We start from the raw sequence: 18,399 nt of genomic DNA on the forward strand, positions 1-18,399 counted from the left end.
GCAGAGGTGCATTGCTGCACCCACTTTTCGCCAGAGTGTTATGTTAGTCCCAATGTAATAGGGGGCGAGCCTATTGCCATATTACGGGCACATCCAAGACCCGAGAACAAATATCTGTGTTTAAACAAATATCTGCCCCAGCCGGGAATCGAACCCGGAACCTTCGGCTCAGTAGTCAGAGTCACTAACCACTACGCCATTCGGTCGTACATTTTGGCAATAAATAAGTAATTAAATATTAATAATAATCTTCCACACACGAGTCTCAGAATCAAACTGTTTGCGCTGTGTTGGAACAGATACATGATTAGCAGCTAGCCCGTACCTGCACGGAGTAGTTCCGGCCGGGCAGCAGCGCCGCGAGCGTGGTGCTGGGCGCGGGCGCCAGCAGCGAGTTGGCGTCGTCGCGCGCCGGCCCCACCTCGTGGTACGACACGCGGTACGAGTCCTGCGTGGAGCCGGGCGCGGGGGCCCAGGACAGCGCCGCGCCCGCACCAGACCACGACCACTGCAGGTTCAGCACCGGCAGCGGCTCTGGGGATTGCACGGATGTTAGAACATAAATACGTCTTAAATACTTTTTGAAATCTGTTTCTCTTATCCGCTATCCCTTTATAGTAAGTATTCTATGGTGACCAAGTGGCGACAGTTTATCTAACCTATTATAAATAAGCTAAGCCCCAATTTCTCCATAGTCGGTTATCTAACCGACCAGGGATTGGTTCATCAATTATACGTCATCTCCATATAAAATTTTTGACAGATGTGTCAAAAGTCAACCACTAATACCTGGTTATACTCTAACCGACTATGGAGAAATTGGCACTAAATGCCAAGATTCTTATGGACTCTTAATCATGACCTCATTTCCTCCCCTTTTGCCTTCATCTTCATTTATCATTAGACTGTTGTAGATGTAACTTAATTCAGCTTGTAATTAAAGTAATCTTTGTTGGTGAATCACATAAATAAGAACAATAATTGGAGGCTTGTTGTAAGGAAATAGGTATAAAATACTCACTAAGCGTCAAGTCGACGGCCTGCGGCCAGCTGGTGACCTTCCCGCTCATGGTCTTGACGGCCACGGTGTAGTGGGCGCCCGGCTCCAGCGAGTCGAACCGCGCGTGCGGCGGCTCCTCGCGCCCGCGCAGCAGCGGCGCCGCCCGCCGCGCGCCCCCCGCGCCCCCCGCGCCGCCCGACAGCGACACTTGGTACTTCTCGAACTCACTGCCGGGTGGAAAAGACAAGGTCATGTTACGAGACATACGAGGTATAATGATAAGGGAGCAGTCGGAACGCATCAATGTGGCAACAGATGAATATTGGCCCAGTGGCATAGCGCGATCCAGAGTTCCAGTTGGCTTTGCGTGGTTTTGATGTATTCTACGAGCACCTTGCATCGCTTAGCTACTTTCAAGAACGCCTAAATATTTATCCTCACCTCATTGCAGTGATTAATATACTTAAGTGCTGATTTTTCAATAGTCAAATAATTATTATCTGAATGAAATAGTTACCATATAGCTAGGGATCTTAGTTTTCAAAACTTGTAGGTACCTTTCTTAAATCTAATAAAGAAAATTTATTATTTTATTATCATTATTATAGCAGCGGCACCGTGCGGTACTGCTGGCGTGGTGCAGGGTGGCTACATACCTGGGCTCGGCGGGCGGCGCCCAGCTCACGCTGAAGGAGGTCTCGTGCAGGGCGGCCACGGTCACGTTGGCGGGCCGCAGCGGCACCGTGCGGTACTGCTGGCGTGGTGCAGGGCGGCTACATACCTGGGCTCGGCGGGCGGCGCCCAGCTCACGCTGAAGGAGGTCTCGTGCAGGGCGGCCACGGTCACGTTGGCGGGCCGCAGCGGCACCGTGCGGTACTGCGCCGTCGTGGGCGCCGAGATCTCCGGCTCAGACACCTGCAAATCATATTGTTTTATTACATAAATTGGTCACTATATATAATTTAATCCGGCGGAGATGGCTGGTCTCTATGAGATTAACCGCAATGTGCCAAACCTACAGCTTTAAAAATTTATGATGCTGCTTTTTGTTGCACCTCTTCATCAGTAAATTACCCGAACATAATTACTTATGTATTTGTATTACAGTCCCTCTTTTCCGGGGACACTAGCGCCAGCTGCGGGGACGTACCGTCTGCACGGAGATGTTGTAGGCGCGGCCGGGCACCAGCCCCTTGAAGGCGGCCTGCGCGGGCCCGGGCGGCTCGCCCTCCTTCTCCACGTACAGCTCCGAGTCACGCGCGTCCGGCGGGACTATCGACACCTGCGGGGAGATAGATAATGTTGCTTCAGATTAAACATGACAGGGAATCAGCAATCATCACCGAATTAGGAATCAGCAATCCTTAAGCTACCGTATCTATAGCAGGATTCTTGTAACTTGATCCAAATTATCGACAAAATATTCTGTATACGCAATTAGGTAAATGAAAGGTAACAATGACAACTTAGGTAGATAATAAAATTGGAAAATGCACAGACAAAATTACAAGTTACACAGTGTTTGTAGTGGTATAACAAAGACATTACAGAGGATCTAGAAGCTGTCGCTCAGGATCGGGAGCAGTGGAAATAGATATCCCGTCTTCGAACTTAAGCTCCTGATGAGATATAACAGGAGATGATCATCACGGTGGGGTACCTTGTAGTGCGTGTACTGTCCGGGCGGGTAGGGCGGCTGCCACAGCACCAGCAGCGTGGTCTCGTTGCGGAACCACACGATGAACTTGCCGGGCGTGTTGGGCTCTGCGGGGGTAGGAGGGGTCAGTATATGGCCGGCTCACTATAGAAATACCCAGGTCTACGTCTACACACACAGTAGTAGAATCAGGAACTTGTCCAGTTTTTTTCATTATATGATAGGGAAGTTAAAGATAGATTTTAAAGCTTAATTTGTCGAATAATAGAGCAGCTAAAAAAAACCCTTCAATATTTCATTAAAAAGGCCAGATAATAATTAAACATAAACATGCAGTATCATTCAAAATAAAAGAGTTAGTACTAAAGCAGTAAACAAATCAATCATGGTATGGATTATGGATGACAAACATGAGCTACACAACTTGCAGTGCAGACAAGGACAAGGCTCATCAAATAGATCTTTTGGTACTAGCTAATGAGCAGTGTCTATGTAACTGGTACAGTCGGGACTAGTAGTGTAGCGCGGTGCGGCTCGACACTCATCAACATGCAGCGGGGGCTCCGCATTAGCATGTCCGCGGCGACTCAGCGCCGTCACGGCACATCCAGCGATCACGACCACTACCATGTCGGACCGTAGCTACATAACTACTTCGCACAGATTATAGCTACAGCGAAACAATTAAAAAACATGCAGTAAGCATAACATAACATCTGTAACGCGGTGGGAAACTGATCGAGAAGAATACGACAATGGTTTCATTAGACCACCTCGCATGTGTGTGTGTATGTGTGTGAGGGTGTGTGCGTGTGTGTGTGCGGACAGCGGCGCTCGCTGGAGCGGAACGAAACATGCGGCTCATTAGCTGAAGCACTGAATAATGTTATTTCTTTACAGCGGGTAAAGTGTGTCACCCGCGCCTCCACAACGCTTGCCACTAACTACTCACATTGTTCTAAGAACTACATATTGTCCTTGCAGTGTTATAGCTTACCATTGTAGCGGTCCCATTACTGTGGCAGCAGGAAAACGGAAATACTCAAGTGAAATTACAGACACTCATGAATCGGCAACAAGATGGGTCGTAGTTAGTCACACTCGCGCCGGGTTTTCTCCTGCGTTCGGCATTTTTATTGCTTTTGCCGAAGAGAAAATCCGTCGTGTGCGGGGTTTAGTCGGGGCTAGATGTAGTATTGTTTACAGTTTACAAGAGTGGTGCTGCGGAGGTTCATTAGCACACAGGTGGCGGCGACATTGAACCGGAAAGCGTATTAATCGTAGAATGAACCAGATGTACGTTAGCGGCTTGTTTGTGCGCTAATTAGTAATGAGTGGCGGCACAGTGTGATGCGACGAGCGACCTTCACGCACACCACTTCTACTACTGTCGATGACGATCATTATCAGATAGCTCCCACGACAGCATGGCACTTACACTACGCCCACGAAGTTGCTACCAAAGCATTGATGACTACCGATAGTTTCGTCGGCGTATGTTGGGATAGTTGGATGAATGTTGGCTGATGTTCAAGTTGCGGATGATAGTAATTTAGATAAATATGCAATCAGTGTTGACCATGTAGGTACAGGTACGCGCGGTCCTTGGCTCGTGCGTCCGCGGTAATGGCTCATTGACACGATATTCAATAGGTGATTCAGTATCGAGGTCACAATCACCCGCTGCGGATCGGACGCGCTACGTCATCACTCTTCCGCCTTACATCACTGCAACAATGATCCGGCTTTACCGAGATACCTACTCGCCGAAAATACGTACTATGTGCGATGTTTCTCAAGCCGAGACTATTGTACATACTGTAGCATATATGATATGTTAGCTATTTCAGTTTTTAAAATATTGAAAACGCGAGACATTGATATTTTAATGAGCGGGCAGTCTGCGCCGCATCAGTACACGCGGAATGTGCTTCACCGAGCCGACTAGAGAGAGACACATTCTCACACTGCATTGTGCTCTTCATCTATATTTCAAATATGTTTTAAGATAATGACCATGTCATGAATTTTACTAACCGAACATACGTCTCGAACAACTCAAAACTCATAAAGCATTTCAATTTTATTTTTATTGTTTACGGGATTCTATCTATTGAACTAGAAAATTCTGGAAAATCTTTTTAATGAGAGGATTATTTTGATTAGCGGACAGAACATAGCAGGAAATACAGCGTGGTTTTCCACCATTGAGTTTGTACGCATAAACAGATAGATCAAGGCTGGTCCTAAACCACTGTGGCTATAGTATATTCCGACGGAAGGTCAAACTACAACATCAGCACAACAATACCTAGTTTGAAGATAACTTTTTCGCATGTGATGCAGTTAGTTTTGATGATCTTACTTAGTAGCTCGTATTTTATTGCGTACCTACTTATTAGTAGGTGTCAAATTAGCATGAAGTTAGTTAGTTCCCATCATTTCGCCGTGCACAGTCTGGGCCAAAGAAAAAAGGTCTGTGTTTGCCCCAGCCTGTAGTCGGTAGTAGGTACATGGTGTGGAGATACAGACTGGTGGTGAAGTTCCTGGAGGCGTAGGCGGCGGACTCCTTGTCGTGCAGCAGCGTGAAGGCGTGCAGCTGGTAGGTGCCGCCCGGCGCCAGCTCGCGCAGCGTGTGCGTGGTGTCGCCGCCCTCCGCCGTGATGTTGCGCGCCGCCTCCCCGCCCCCCGCGCCGCCCCCGCCCGCCGCGCCGCCCGTCAGCGGGATCACCTGCCAGCGCAGACACGTTACAAGCTAACCGCACTATCAAGCCACATCGTAAATAATAGCATACCAGTGACTAACTTACATTCTATGAGAAGAAACACCTAAGCCAGTTTTTCAAATATAGAACTTTAAATTGTGTACAATGGTGGGTATACTTATAAAAACAGGTTAGGATGACCAGGCACTATTATCATTAAATTGATTAAAGCTGTGGCTTGTGTACCGTCAGTTTATCAGTTATAGTTAGTGTATACCTTGAAGCGGAATCCAGTGTAGTCGCCGTGGCTGGGCGGCGCCCACGAGATGGTGGCCTGCTTGTTGCGGCCCAGCGACACCGTCAGGTTGGTGGGCGGCTCGGGCGCTGAGATCAACACATTCTTTATTACTCTATAGCTCCAATTAATTAACCATAAGGCTATAAAGCCAGTTACCATAAGGGTATAAAGACAGGTTTGGTTTGTAAACATAGTATAGTTACAGATAGTAAATTGTTCTGCTGAACCCTCACCTGTGATGATGGTCTGGTTCCAGGTGAGCAGGTCAGTGAAGGAGTCGTTGGAGTAGTAGAGCATGAAGTGGTACTTGGTGCCGGGCAGCCCCTGGAAGTTGATGGTGGAGGCGCGCGCGGGCACGGTGAAGTTGGGCCGCGGCTCCCCGCGCGGCGGGCGGTAGTCCAGGCGGTAGCGCCCGCCCTCCGCGCCGCCGCCCGCGCCCGCGCCCGGGATCTCGATCACCAGGTCCGCGCCCCGCGCCGGGCCCACGTGGCTCTGCAGATATACAACTACATTCATACACTCAACACATGGACAAGTTGTATTGTAACTCTTTTATGTAGATAAATAGTTGCTATATGTAGAGGCTGGTAATGATTATGAGTGTGATGTGCAATAGTAGTATTCATACAATTTCGGAAATTACTCTAGTTATGTTTAATCCCCAATAGGGAAACTTCTAAAAGGCAAGAGGAAATAGTTTAATATTTTTAAGTGTAAATAGGTAGGTACCTACTAAATATTATTTTTTTGTAGTCACTTTAACATGAAATCGGTCTTGAGTGACAATAAACAGTTGTTTAGCGTGTGTTTGTGGCATAATAAATATAAATTAATAAAAGTTAACTTAAGACCTAGCCAGATGATGTTATTATGCTTGATTGTGCATTCCAGTGGCATTTTCAGTTAATTGATTGGTACATACAGATTGAATATATGATTTAAATCTCAATCAAACTTCCAAGTGTGATTTTGAAAAATAAAAACTGCATAAATCAGATAATTAAGTATAATAAACTTTTCAGGAGTCCAGTAGTGTTGTGGTGTAATAAAGTCTCAGCTGCCTTTTAGTCATTGAACAGTATCAATAAGAAAAATAATGTGTGTGGTACAGTCTTACGGTCTTATTCATAAAAAAACCTTAAAGTAGGTTTACTGAGCTCAATAGTTACGGAACACTTTAAGCCTATTTGAGGTTTCATAAAAATCTCTATTCATAATCGTTCCGTAAACCTTCAATAACTATAGTGATGCTAATAGATTTCACAGACCAAACATTTTGACATTTACCCTATTAAGTTGCCGGTCTGACGAAACCATAAACAAAAATAGCGAAAACTTTCATTCATTTATCAATCTCTATTATCTATGCTAGCCACGGCGCGGCACTTAAAAAAGTTTACGTTGGCTTAAAGGCGCAGTGGCCAAGCCAAAACCCATAAAAAAAAATATAAAATTTTTACGTTACCATGGCAACTTATTTTCAGCAAATATTAACTCACAACAAATGTGAAATCGTCAATAAAGCAGAACAGCTGTTGACCGGCCGCCATGTTTTTGTACAATAGGAGGTTTACGGAAGGTGTATAGTAGGGTCCAGCCAACTTTAGCATATCAAGGTTTTACGAATCAGTTGGAGAGTTCTTTAGCGCTATTGATCGTTTATGAATAAAGTTATTTTGACATTTGCTTATAGCAGGCCTATAGGTCTCCCGTAACTTTTTATGAATAAGACCGTTAGACCATATGTGTACTTCTGAACCTGTCTATAAATAATACCATACCATTTTGGTACATTCTGGAAAGAAAGAAGGACCAACAAACAATTTCCAATAAAAGACATGTTTTTGCTAAGAACCTCTTTGTTGAGTAGAGGAAGTATAAAATATTATTACTATTATTTTATTATTCTAATTTGTCAATTTTTTTATCCTATGTACCATTATTAGTACATGAAAGATTGTAAGTAGAGATAGATGTTTATAACTCTTTCATGCAAAAACTACTCCTGAACTGATTTTGGTGAAATGTTGTATGTAGCTACAGAGCCAGGATTAACCCAAAATCTCCAGTTGAAAAATTTATTAGGATCCATTTCTGTTCTTTGTTTGACTTTATAGATAACTAGCTGTTTGTGGATGTGTTAATCCAGGGTGTCAGCTAACTCCATACCAAACGGTATTAAAATTGGTTTTGATGTGAAGAAGTAACAAACATACACACTCACAAACTTTCGCATTTATAATATTATTAGTAGGATATAGTAACATTATTTATTACAGTAATCTCCATCTTAACATGTGAACAGTTCTATAAACAAAAAAGTAAAGACAAGTGTGAGAACCACACACAAGCCGCATGAGGGGGCCACATGTGGCTCACATTGCTTTACCAACTACAAGACTAGAACATCACTTTACACCAAATAATAAGCTCATCATGGGGCTCATAGCAATTGTAGAGGACTACACTTTGCACAGTACCATAAGTCAATAGGGACAATAGATAATGAGGCTTTCCAAGGGTTCTCTTGTGTTGCCATAGAATAGAATAAATCTTTATTCAAAGATAACAACGGATAGGATAGGATAGGATACATTGTGATCTGATTCTTCTTAGAAAATTTTATATTATATTGTAATCTTTGTTTTAGTACTTAAATTTGTCTGAAACATCTTTTAGGAGTGTCTATAGCATACACCCTTCAATATGGTTCTCTCGAGCCTTCCTCATAAAAAGCTGAAATTTTTTACAGTTCTACCAGTACTCATATCAGCAGAAATTGAATATGTTTTTTTCACATATTAGGTATTGTACTGGATAAACAAGGATTTAAGTTGTTTATTGTTGTTTATAGAGTCCTGTAAAGCAGCTGCATGGGGAGGGCCAGGAGGCGCGGGGGCGCCGCGGCCGCACTCACCGCGAGCCACAGCAGCGCCAGCGCCGCGCCCGCTGCGCCTTGCACAATCGACCTCTTCCACATCATTGAAGGCAATACTTCGATTTCACACGACACTTTCTCTTTCCGTAAACACTTCACACATGATGCACCACGTATTTTATGTATGGAAAATGATTTCATCGGTTCTCATCTTACATTATAAAAGTCTTTCATAGGCGATATACTTTAAATTAACAGCGACCTTACTATTTATTCATTCACACGCCATTTCACAAAAACATGAAATAAAGTCAAAAACTTGTTGTTTGACATTTGCTTGCTAGAAAAGTCAGCAAAATGAAAATGACACTTATTCTGTGAATGACAGTGACAGTCGCAGTCAGTCACAGAGTAAATGTCATAGACAAAAACACAGATAATTAACCCTTTTCCTTGACATTGACAGCTGCCTGTTGAAGCTGTTGAATTTTCGATTTGGATTTGCATTTTGCAGCATTTTCGTTTCGTAGATTTTTTTTTGCGATTTTATAGTAAACAAAGTCAAAGTTTTTGTGTCCTATTTTGTGATGGTTAGTATAGCTTTAACAACCCAGCACTGAAACTTGAAACTTACGTTTTCATTGGCTTTCTTCAGAGCCGACCATCATAATAATAGTACAATAATAGAATAGACTCTATAATCTCGGAATCTCCGGCAGGCGGAGAGCATGAAGACGCCGGTGACGCTGCTGCAGGAGCTCATGGTGCGGCTGGGCGAGACGCCGGTCTACGACTGCGTCGCGCAAGTGAGTCACACTCATTACCTACCTATCATACCACTGTCCAATACATACTACATTACTCAATATTATAATATATATTCCCTCAATTCTTCTTAGTGCACCTGGAAAATTGTGTTTATGTTCTTAACTTGTTTACTTGGATCATTTAATACAGGCAGATTCACACATTTATCAGGTTTTCCTTCACTGGAAGAGTACATGTACATACCGTCCTAACTGTGATCTTTTTACTCCAAGTAACTTAGGTACTTTGGTAAAAATAATAATTGATGAAATGTCTTATGAAAAGTGGTCTACTTCATGAAATGTACTTAACACAAGCCATTCTAAATCCCTCTAATGTTGAAAGGCACTAAGGCTGAAATGAGACAGACTGCACCTCAACAACCGCATGCAATAGCATCAGCAACCGCCCACAACTGCAATATATTCCATTCCATGCATTAGTATAAGTTCAACTTCAGGTAGTCTGATATCAACGTCATGTTGGAAGTCAACTTTGACTATTTTTATGGCCAGGCTTATGTACCCAGGTATATGGCTATTACATTTAGAGGTGCTAGTGAGCACATGCAGCTCCATCAATACCAAGTTGTTATAGTAAAAGAGAATGGCCAAATCTCTATGGCGCCATGACCCAGAGCAGCCATTGATGAAACATATAAGTACTGATGTGTAGTCCATGACTATACAGTATATCCTGGTATAAATTTTATTATTAATAGACATGGGAGAAATAAGATGTAGGTGCTGAAAGATCAAGTCTTTCTACTGTACTAGATGTTTTCGAGCTAAGAATCGTTTTTAAAAGTATTCCTGTGGGAATTCCTGGTTAAAATGTATTCTATGTTACTTCCGGGAAAGGGCAACTTTGAATAGCAAGTTTTTTTTAAAATCGGTCTTTACAAAAATATGTTTCTGAGTGTGAAATGTGTAAAAATAATTTTGATTTTATTTGCAGAAATAAAATCATATATTTATTATGTATGTAATATTTTACTGAATGTGTTGCAGATGGGGCCTGCCCACTCGTCTCTGTTCGAGTACCGGTGCAGCGCGCACGGCGCGAGCGCGACCGCCGTGGCGCGGTCCAAGCGCGAGGCCAAGCAGGAGGCGGCGCGCGGCGTGCTGGCGCGGCTGGCGGCGGCGGGCGTGGCCGTCCCCGGCGCGCCCCCCGCCCCCGCCGCCGCCCCCGCGCCCGCGCCCGCGCCGCCCCCGCGCACGCACGTCGCGCTGCTCAAGGAGCTCTGCGAGGAGTACCGGCTTGCCGCGCCCGACTACGAACTGGTAATAACATAAATCGTAAATCGATCCTATTCTATTCTGGTAGGGGGTCTCTCTCGAGTGGAACCTTTGTACATATCCCCTTGATTTCAGCGCAGCCAGCCTAGCTCCCGAGTAAACCGATCCTAATATTTTCAGATTCTTAAAAGAGACATTCATAAAACTTAATGGTTTCTTCATGGAAGTAGAAAAAAAGACGGAAGGAATCTCGCTAACTAAAAAGTGAAGCACCCAAAGTAAGTCGATTTCATTGTTGCGACGAGCCCGACACACTCACATTCACACTCAAAGTAAATCAGTTTGCCGCCGCGCGCCTATGACGTCGCACCTACTCACCCACACACTCTCATGTCGCCGCCATTGTGGTGCTTCAGTGTTTTAGTAAGCGAGATTCCTTCCGCTTTTTTTACTTCTTCCATGGGTTTCTTACTTAAGGTTAAGGCTAATGTTTGCTTACATTTTAGCTACTGGGTATTGAAAGGTAGAGTGGAGGGAAAATGCTTTAATTTCATCAGAACTTACCTATATATTTTTCAATGTGCGGCGGCGCTTGTTGAGCTTGCGTTTATTCCATGTTTTTGGCTAACAAATGATGCTCCTTTCTTCCTTTCTTCCTGCAGGTGTCGGACACGGGCCCGGCGCACCTGCGGCACTTCACGATGCGCGCGCGCGTGGGCCGGCTGGCGCGCGCCGCCACCGCCACCACCAAGAAGCAGGCGCGCCAGCTGGCGGCCGAGGCGCTCTACTCGTACCTGCGCGACCACTCCGCCCGGCTCACCTCCGACTTCGTCGAGGTATACATACGGTCAGCTGCATAAGTTGTTATACACTTCTGTACCTTGTCAAACTGACGAACCGTCAATGCTTCAATGAATGGATAGGCGGTTTGTTAGATTGACAAGGTTCGAAAGTGTTTAGCTACTTATGCAGCTGACCGTACCTACATAGATAGAGTACTCTTTATTTGCACACCAAGAAATTATTAACAATTTTACATAGACACTTAACTAGGGTACCTACAAAAGGCAGTCTTATCACTTATAGCGATCTCTTCCAGACAACCTTTGGATGGATGGACTAAAAGAGACATAAATAGGGTACAGTGTAGGTACTTACTAAACGGAATATAGTTGAAATTAAGTAAGCTAGGTATAGGTTGTATACAGAATCAAAGCTGGAAACTTATAAGCGCTTACTCTTCCATACTTGGCTGAACCAGCACTGACAAGTGGGCAAAATATCCATAAAGTAAGTGATTAAATTAGACCACGATTATACATCAAGGTCTACAAACCCCTTTCTAATCTTGAATCCTTTCTTACCACGCTACACATACCTGCGGGTGTTTAACTGATGTATTGGGTTTATTTCAGGGGTTGTCCCATTTTAATTGCAAAAATATATTGATTCCCTTGAGTCATCCTCTTTTAGCTTACTATACCACTTTTGCAACAACTTGTATAACAGTATCATGTGTTTCAAAGTCAATTTTAACATTGTTGTAAATTGTCAGTACGGTGTATGAATTTGACACTAACCGTGTTTAGTACATGAGTACCTGTGTATGCAGGAGGAGGCGCTGGCGCGCGCGCACGAGAAGGCCATGGAGCGGTACCAGGAGGCGGCGGCGGCGTGGCGCCCCGACCTGGGCCAGCGCGTGGCCGACTACCCCGCCGGGCTCGCCACGCACGCCGGTAACCACCGCTCATGCACACCACACCTTTCTTTAATATTCATAATTCATATTCACACAAATTTTAACAGATAACTTACCTAAGCAACGTTAAAAACCCAGGAAATTATACATATAAAAAATTCTACACTAAAAATCGCATAACTTTTGAACCGCTTGATAAAATGTGGCTAAGAACACTCGAAGTTAAACTACCTATACATAAAAAAAACAAAACGAAAATCGGTTCAGCCGTTTGGGAGCTACAATACCACAGACATGTAGAATAATAATATTTTAACACCCCACTTGTTCCGTCGGGGTTAAATGTTCTTTATTCACCGCCACAACAATTAACACAATTTTATCATATTACCAAAAGTAATCTTTTCCAGACAACCAGAACGAGAAAGAAAATAAAAGTAAGGAAAATTGCTAAAGTGTAAAAAAACACGAATTAGGGTTAATATACCAATAATAGGTAGGTTCCCTAACCTACCTCATAAACATAATCATCATCATTATCAGCCTATAGCAGTCCACTGCTGGACGTAGGCCTCTCCCAAACATAATATTAAAATTAAAATATTAATACTTACATAAGTACCCAAATTCTAAAATCACCGGTACACACCCTCTCATTCTACGAACACATTCTTCTCGTCTGCACGGGAATTTTTATTTTCTATCAGGAATTATTATTCCTCGCTCCTTCTGCGCGGAGTCGGGCTGCCTCCCCTCCGCCTTCCGCTACTCACCTCTAATACTCCTCCAAAATAATTGGAGATGTACGAGCCACGCTGTACATTTGTGTCCGCGTCAGCAGTTTAACCTCACTTCAGTGTATTTGAGTCAGTATGCCTTTAGCAGTCAACCTCGCGTACTCATTATCAACCTCATATCATTTTAGCAATAATTACTTCATCACGACCCATTACGTCCCCACTGCTGGGGCACGGGTCTCCTTCCAATGAAGGAAGGGTTTAGGCCTAGTCCACCACGCTGGCCAAGTTGAGCTGAATAATTACTTAGTTTACAATAAATCAGTTAAATAGCAGATATTATTTGATGTTACGTCCCTGGACTGTACAGGAGCTAAGCAAGTACCTATACATATAAGTAGGTATATTTGTTTGCAGAGATCATATGTGCTGTTGCAGAGCCGGAGCAGCAGGCGGCGGCGCGCGCCGTGCTGGCGGAGCGGGCGGGGGCGGCGGCGGGGGAGGGGGACGAGGAGCGGCTGGCGCGCGCCGTGGACGCGCTGGGGCTCGCGCTCGAGTGGGACACCCTGCACACGCACTCCGACCAGGTAGGTGCTGCTGCTTCTTATCAACATTGTCTCTCTGTAGCGTTGTGGGAAATGGTTAGGGAGTTTGGACCTTGGGGATGATTATGCCCAAAGGTTCAATTTTAGAGAGCCAGGGGTGGTATCCTATTCCTAACTAATATTATAAGAAGAAAATAACTGTGTCTGTCTTTCTGTCTGTTACTCTTTCACGCCAAAACTACTGAACGGATTTGAATGAAATTTGGTATACATACGGTCTAGACCCTGGGAAAGAACATAGGCTACTTTTTATCCCGGAATTCCCACGAGAAAACTTTTTAAGGCGAAGCGAAGCTCGCGGGAACAGCTATATTTAATAAACATAATAATGATAATGTTGTGTTGCAGGTGCTACACGTGGTGAGCACGTCGCGCGGCGCGCCGCCGCTGGCGCAGTGGGGGGCGTCCCGCGCCGGCGCCGCCGCGCGCCTGCTGGACACGCTGCAGCTGGCGCTGCGCCCGCGCCCCGCGCACACGCTGCCCGCCACCTAGACCTACCATTACTAATAAATGTTGTTTGTTACTTTACGTTTATATTTAATTTATCTTGACCCCAACCTACTGCAAATGACAATACCGAAGGGTTTTTTTTTTTGTTCCTTGATTTTTCTAACATGCGATCAGTCGTTGGACCATAAGCAGTTCTTTTGAGCGGTAGAGTGACTAATAATATAAGTAAATAATACCGAAGGGTAATGATAAAAAACGGAAATGTATAAACTTAAATCTATATTCAGGAGCCAAGTCTTATTGTTTGCATCACATTAATAATAATGTCCCGCAATCTTACATACAGAATTCACATTGAGTTCGTGTTTAGTCTGAATCTTCATCCATGATGTTGTCCTTGCTGGCGATCATGTTCTGCAGCCAGGATGCGGACTTCTTAGCGGCGGAGCGGCGAGGGGTGCTGCGGCGCTCGGGGGGCGGGGAGGGGGCGCGCGCGGGGCGGCGCTCCGGCGGCGGCGAGGCGGCGCGCGGGGAGCCCCGGCCGCGTCCCCGCCCCCGCCCGCGCCCGCGCCCGCGCCCCCGCCCCGCCGACGCCGCCTCGGGCGCCGAGTCATCGTCGCTGGACAGCACCACCACCCCGCCGCCGCCGCCGCCGCCCCGCCGGCCGCCGCGCTGCGCGGGCGGGGGCACGGCGCGCACGGGCGGCAGGGTGCGCGTGAGCGTGACTCGCGGCTGCGCCAGCGGCTCGGCGCGCGGCGAGGGCGTGGCGGCCGCCTTGCGCACCAGCTCGCGGCGCGCGGCGGGCTCGGCCGCGTCCAGCTCCAGCCGGCAGCCGCGCATGAGCTCGGCCACCTCGGCCTCGGTCTCCACGCCGGCCGCCGTGAGCGCGTCCAGCGCGCGGCGCCGGTGCGCGCGCAGCACGGCGCGGAACGAGTCGTCGTCGCGCTTCACGGTGAAGTCGCGCACGGCGTCGGTGAGCGCGCGCGCGGACAGCAGGCCCAGCTGGCGCTCGGGCGGCAGCGACGCGAAGTAGTCGTGCAGCAGCGCCTCCACGTCGGGCGCGGCGCCGGCGGCCGGCAGCGGCGGCTCGTCGTGCGCCGCGCGCTCGCGCTTCTCCCGCACGCGCGCCTCGCGCTTCATCACCAGCAGGTCGCCGGGGTTGGCCACCACGTCAGTGAAGTTCTGTCCGAAGCGCACGCGGTTGAAGTCCTGGTTGTCGCGCTCGAAGAACACGCTGAGGCGCACGAGCGGGCGCTGCGGCTGGCGCGGGTCGCCGCTGCGCCGCGCCGCCGCCTCCGCCACCGCCTCGTACACCTTCGCCTTGAGGAACTCCTGCACCTTCTCATTCTCGTTGACGCTGGCATCGCCCAGCTCCTCCTCGGACAGCACAATGGTCTTGAAGATGAAGGGGCGGACTGTTCGCAGCGGCACGGGCGTCAGCAGGAACTTCTTGCGGTGTACCTGTAGCAGAGCACAGTGCTTGGGCAGAGCCTCCCCGGCTGCCAGTGAGGTGGCTACTGTGCTTCCTGGCTGCGTTACAAAGAATCCTCGCGTGATATTTTGCTCCTCCACAACCCGGCAGTCATGCTCGTGGCCCCACACCACCAGGTCGAGGAAGCCCGGCAGGGCCTCCTCCTGGATGTAGTTGCCGGGCCCGCGGTCCGCTCGGTTCTGGTGCAGCACAAGCATGTTGAACCAGTCCTCGCCGGGAGGCCGCTGCATCTCCACCTTGCCTTCCTTGAAGAGTCGCGAGAGGCGCTGGTCCTTGAGGTGGCTGAGGCCATACAGCGCCAGGCTGGTGGCACCCTTGCGCAGCAGTACGGGCGCCACCGACACCTGCGTGTAGTCGCTCCAGCGCCCAAAGTAGTTGACGAGCCCCATAGAGGAGAGGATGTCGAGCGAGCTGACGGCCTGCTGGCCCACGGGGTCGTCGTGGTTGCCGTGGATGGTGAGCAGCGGCAGCGACACGTTCAAGTCGGGGTCGCGGTAGTTGACGGGGCGGCCGAACGCCTCCGTGTCGTCCGACAGCAGCTCGAGCGCCACGGGCCGGTCGCCCAGGCAGTAGCGGCGCAGCAGCTGCGTAGCGCGCAGCATGGCGGCGGGCGAGGGCCGCGCGTGGTCGAACAGGTCCCCGCCCAGCAGCACCAGGTCGGCCTGCGCCTCGGCCGCCGTCGCCAGCACCTCCTCGAACGCGAGGAACGAGTCTCCGCCGCGCTCGGGGTCGTTCTCCAGGTGCCCGAGGTGGATGTCGGTGGCGATCAGGATCTTCAGAGTGTCCTCGCTTGGCGTCTCCGCTGCACTGTCGCCCGCCATTCTAATACTTTGTAAATGCGTTCTTCTGACACCATAAATTTATTCAGTTAAATTGTATGTCACTGTTTTAGTATCGGGACTTTTTTGTATGTATTGTTTTATTGTTGTAAACAGTAGATGAACAAATCTATATGAAACAACGCGACAGAAACAGCGCGGTGATGCCGGTAAAATAATGCATTACCTACTCTGTGATATTGCACGCACTGCTGTGACAGACAGGCAATAGTCTGTGGATAGTTGACACAGAGAAAAAACACTACTGAGTTGACAGTTTTTGGGAGCATGTAGCCGTTATTATTTTGAGAAAGTTTACGCCAGCGGAGCCGGTGATCGTTGGTGAGGCAACTATCGAAGTTGTGCAAGAATATGCAAAGACTACTACTACGGTTCGTTCGTCTCGTTTTTCATCTTAAAATGTTGATAGCCGAATTGAATCTTATTACAACAGCTTACGATGTGTTTTTGTAATTAACATTTTTTCAGTACTCAGTCCTGCTATATTGCTGTCATAGAGAAAAGAACACTACGTTTTAAGAGATGGGAGTACAAGGAAAAAAAAAGAAAAAAATACTTGTATTATTTTTTTTTATTCACGCGTACTAACAGAGGGTACCAACAAAACAAAAATTATGACGTACAAAACTGCCAACATAGCCCCGCTGAAATAGTGATGTGCTTCTTATGGATATTTTTTATCGATAACTAGTAAAAAAAAAAGTGCGAGTTTATGTATTACTTTAATTTCAGTTTTACACAATAGGATTTCAGTGTTACACAATGACACCAACGTTAAGTCTCGGTTCAACGTTATGTTATGTTCCTATTTGAACACAAAAATATAATCCATAAAATAAACTCGAGATTTTCCGTTGACGTAAGTGCTATGATATAATGTTGAAATAAAATAAAAGTGAAAAAATATAATTATATTTATTTATTATAAAATAAAGTGTCTGCAGTAAGTCCCACACATGGAATTGTTTTTTTTTTTCAATTGTGTTCTTAAAATGTTGTGGTAGAAAATGATTGCCACAAATTCGTTTAAGTTGATGTAGCTTTTCAATGAGGCGTTTGTTAAAAAAAAAAAAGTTCCTTTTTGGAGAAATAGATGGCGTTGTCTGGGGTTGTACCAACTTTCAAACCCTCAGAACACACTCAGATCACAATATGTTATTCTGTGAGGCTAACGAAATGTGAAAGTGACGTAGGTAGGTAGAATTGTAGTATTATTTTCTCTATGATGTCGATGTCACTGTTGCTTCAGCGTTCAGTGCGATTGTGCGTACAGCCGTTCTTTTCAAGTTTTCTCAGTTTCCTTGTGTTTCTCCTGTTAATTAAGTTGTATGATAAATGACTGAGCAAGCAACCTAGTGCATATAAAATGTGAAAAGCTATAAGTACCAACATGCAGCTCAAATCCTTTTTAATGAATTTAATCCCTGACTTGGTGGGTCATGTTGGGCAACTCTACCTACCTGTTTGAGTGCTTATGTTAGATAGGTAGGTACCTACATAATATATCATGTTATGTAACAATGGTTAATTTACATTACCGCGAATGATTTAACTTACTTACGTGAATGAAAATCACTTGGTATGAAATGATCCGAACACAACCATGAATGTTTTCGCAGTTTCCAATCAATTTTTCGCACATTTATCCGAGTCGCCTTAATCCATTGTTGCGCCTGGCTTTCATCATTTGGAAATTTATGATGTCCTTTATTTTTACAAGTTGCGACGGCACACATTCTCATCTTGTCTTGTAAGTATTTCTTTGGGATCTTATTTAGGATCATACAATAAATAAAAATAGAAAATCAGTTCTCGCACGCAGCACCCGTTCAAACGGCGCGCATAGAGAAAAGAACACTACGTGACGGCGCGGGTAGAACTATTCACAGAATACTTAGCACTATCCCAAGCCACATGCAGTCTGAGCCTCGGAAGGATGGCTCGCGCTACCACCCGACATTTAATCACAACTAGTGAGTTCTTATTCTGAGTTT

The 18,399-nt window shown here is 46.3% G+C and overlaps 3 protein-coding genes across 4 annotated transcripts in view; 1 reads left to right on the forward strand and 2 right to left on the reverse strand.

Moving 5' to 3' along the window:
• The window catches only part of LOC105391911 (tyrosine-protein phosphatase 10D), a 31,249-nt gene extending 22,376 nt beyond the window's left edge, over window positions 1-8,873 (reverse strand). The window contains exons 1-9 of the mRNA XM_048625223.1: window positions 8,578-8,873; window positions 5,894-6,152; window positions 5,640-5,746; window positions 5,190-5,388; window positions 2,661-2,764; window positions 2,151-2,282; window positions 1,782-1,915; window positions 1,022-1,227; window positions 326-534 (exon numbers count right to left, since the gene is read on the reverse strand). Coding sequence (XP_048481180.1) covers window positions 326-534; window positions 1,022-1,227; window positions 1,782-1,915; window positions 2,151-2,282; window positions 2,661-2,764; window positions 5,190-5,388; window positions 5,640-5,746; window positions 5,894-6,152; window positions 8,578-8,739 — 1,512 coding nt within the window. The 5' untranslated portion in view covers window positions 8,740-8,873. The remainder of the gene's footprint in view (window positions 1-325; window positions 535-1,021; window positions 1,228-1,781; window positions 1,916-2,150; window positions 2,283-2,660; window positions 2,765-5,189; window positions 5,389-5,639; window positions 5,747-5,893; window positions 6,153-8,577) is intronic.
• A 163-nt stretch (window positions 8,874-9,036) lies between these two features.
• Window positions 9,037-14,152, forward strand: LOC119692259 (RISC-loading complex subunit TARBP2). Of its 2 annotated transcripts, none has more exons than XM_048625221.1 (7): window positions 9,037-9,128; window positions 9,258-9,344; window positions 10,356-10,628; window positions 11,246-11,419; window positions 12,196-12,319; window positions 13,437-13,606; window positions 13,973-14,152. In XM_048625221.1, the coding sequence occupies exons 1-7, from the start codon at window positions 9,126-9,128 to the stop codon at window positions 14,114-14,116; spliced, it is 975 nt and encodes a 324-aa protein (XP_048481178.1). In that variant the 5' UTR covers window positions 9,037-9,125; the 3' UTR covers window positions 14,117-14,152. The 2 variants fall into 2 exon arrangements, with proteins under 2 accessions (XP_048481178.1, XP_048481179.1); XM_048625222.1 differs by having other exon boundaries at window positions 13,458-13,606.
• A 184-nt stretch (window positions 14,153-14,336) lies between these two features.
• On the reverse strand, window positions 14,337-16,507 carry LOC119692260 (double-strand break repair protein MRE11). Its single transcript, XM_038112131.2, has one exon. It carries the CDS (start codon window positions 16,385-16,387, stop codon window positions 14,441-14,443), a length of 1,947 nt encoding a protein of 648 aa, XP_037968059.2. The 5' UTR covers window positions 16,388-16,507; the 3' UTR covers window positions 14,337-14,440.
• Between the last annotated feature and the right edge of the window lie 1,892 nt (window positions 16,508-18,399).

Source organism: Plutella xylostella, chromosome 13 (assembly GCF_932276165.1).
Source record: "Plutella xylostella chromosome 13, ilPluXylo3.1, whole genome shotgun sequence".
Taxonomy (NCBI): domain Eukaryota; kingdom Metazoa; phylum Arthropoda; class Insecta; order Lepidoptera; family Plutellidae; genus Plutella; species Plutella xylostella.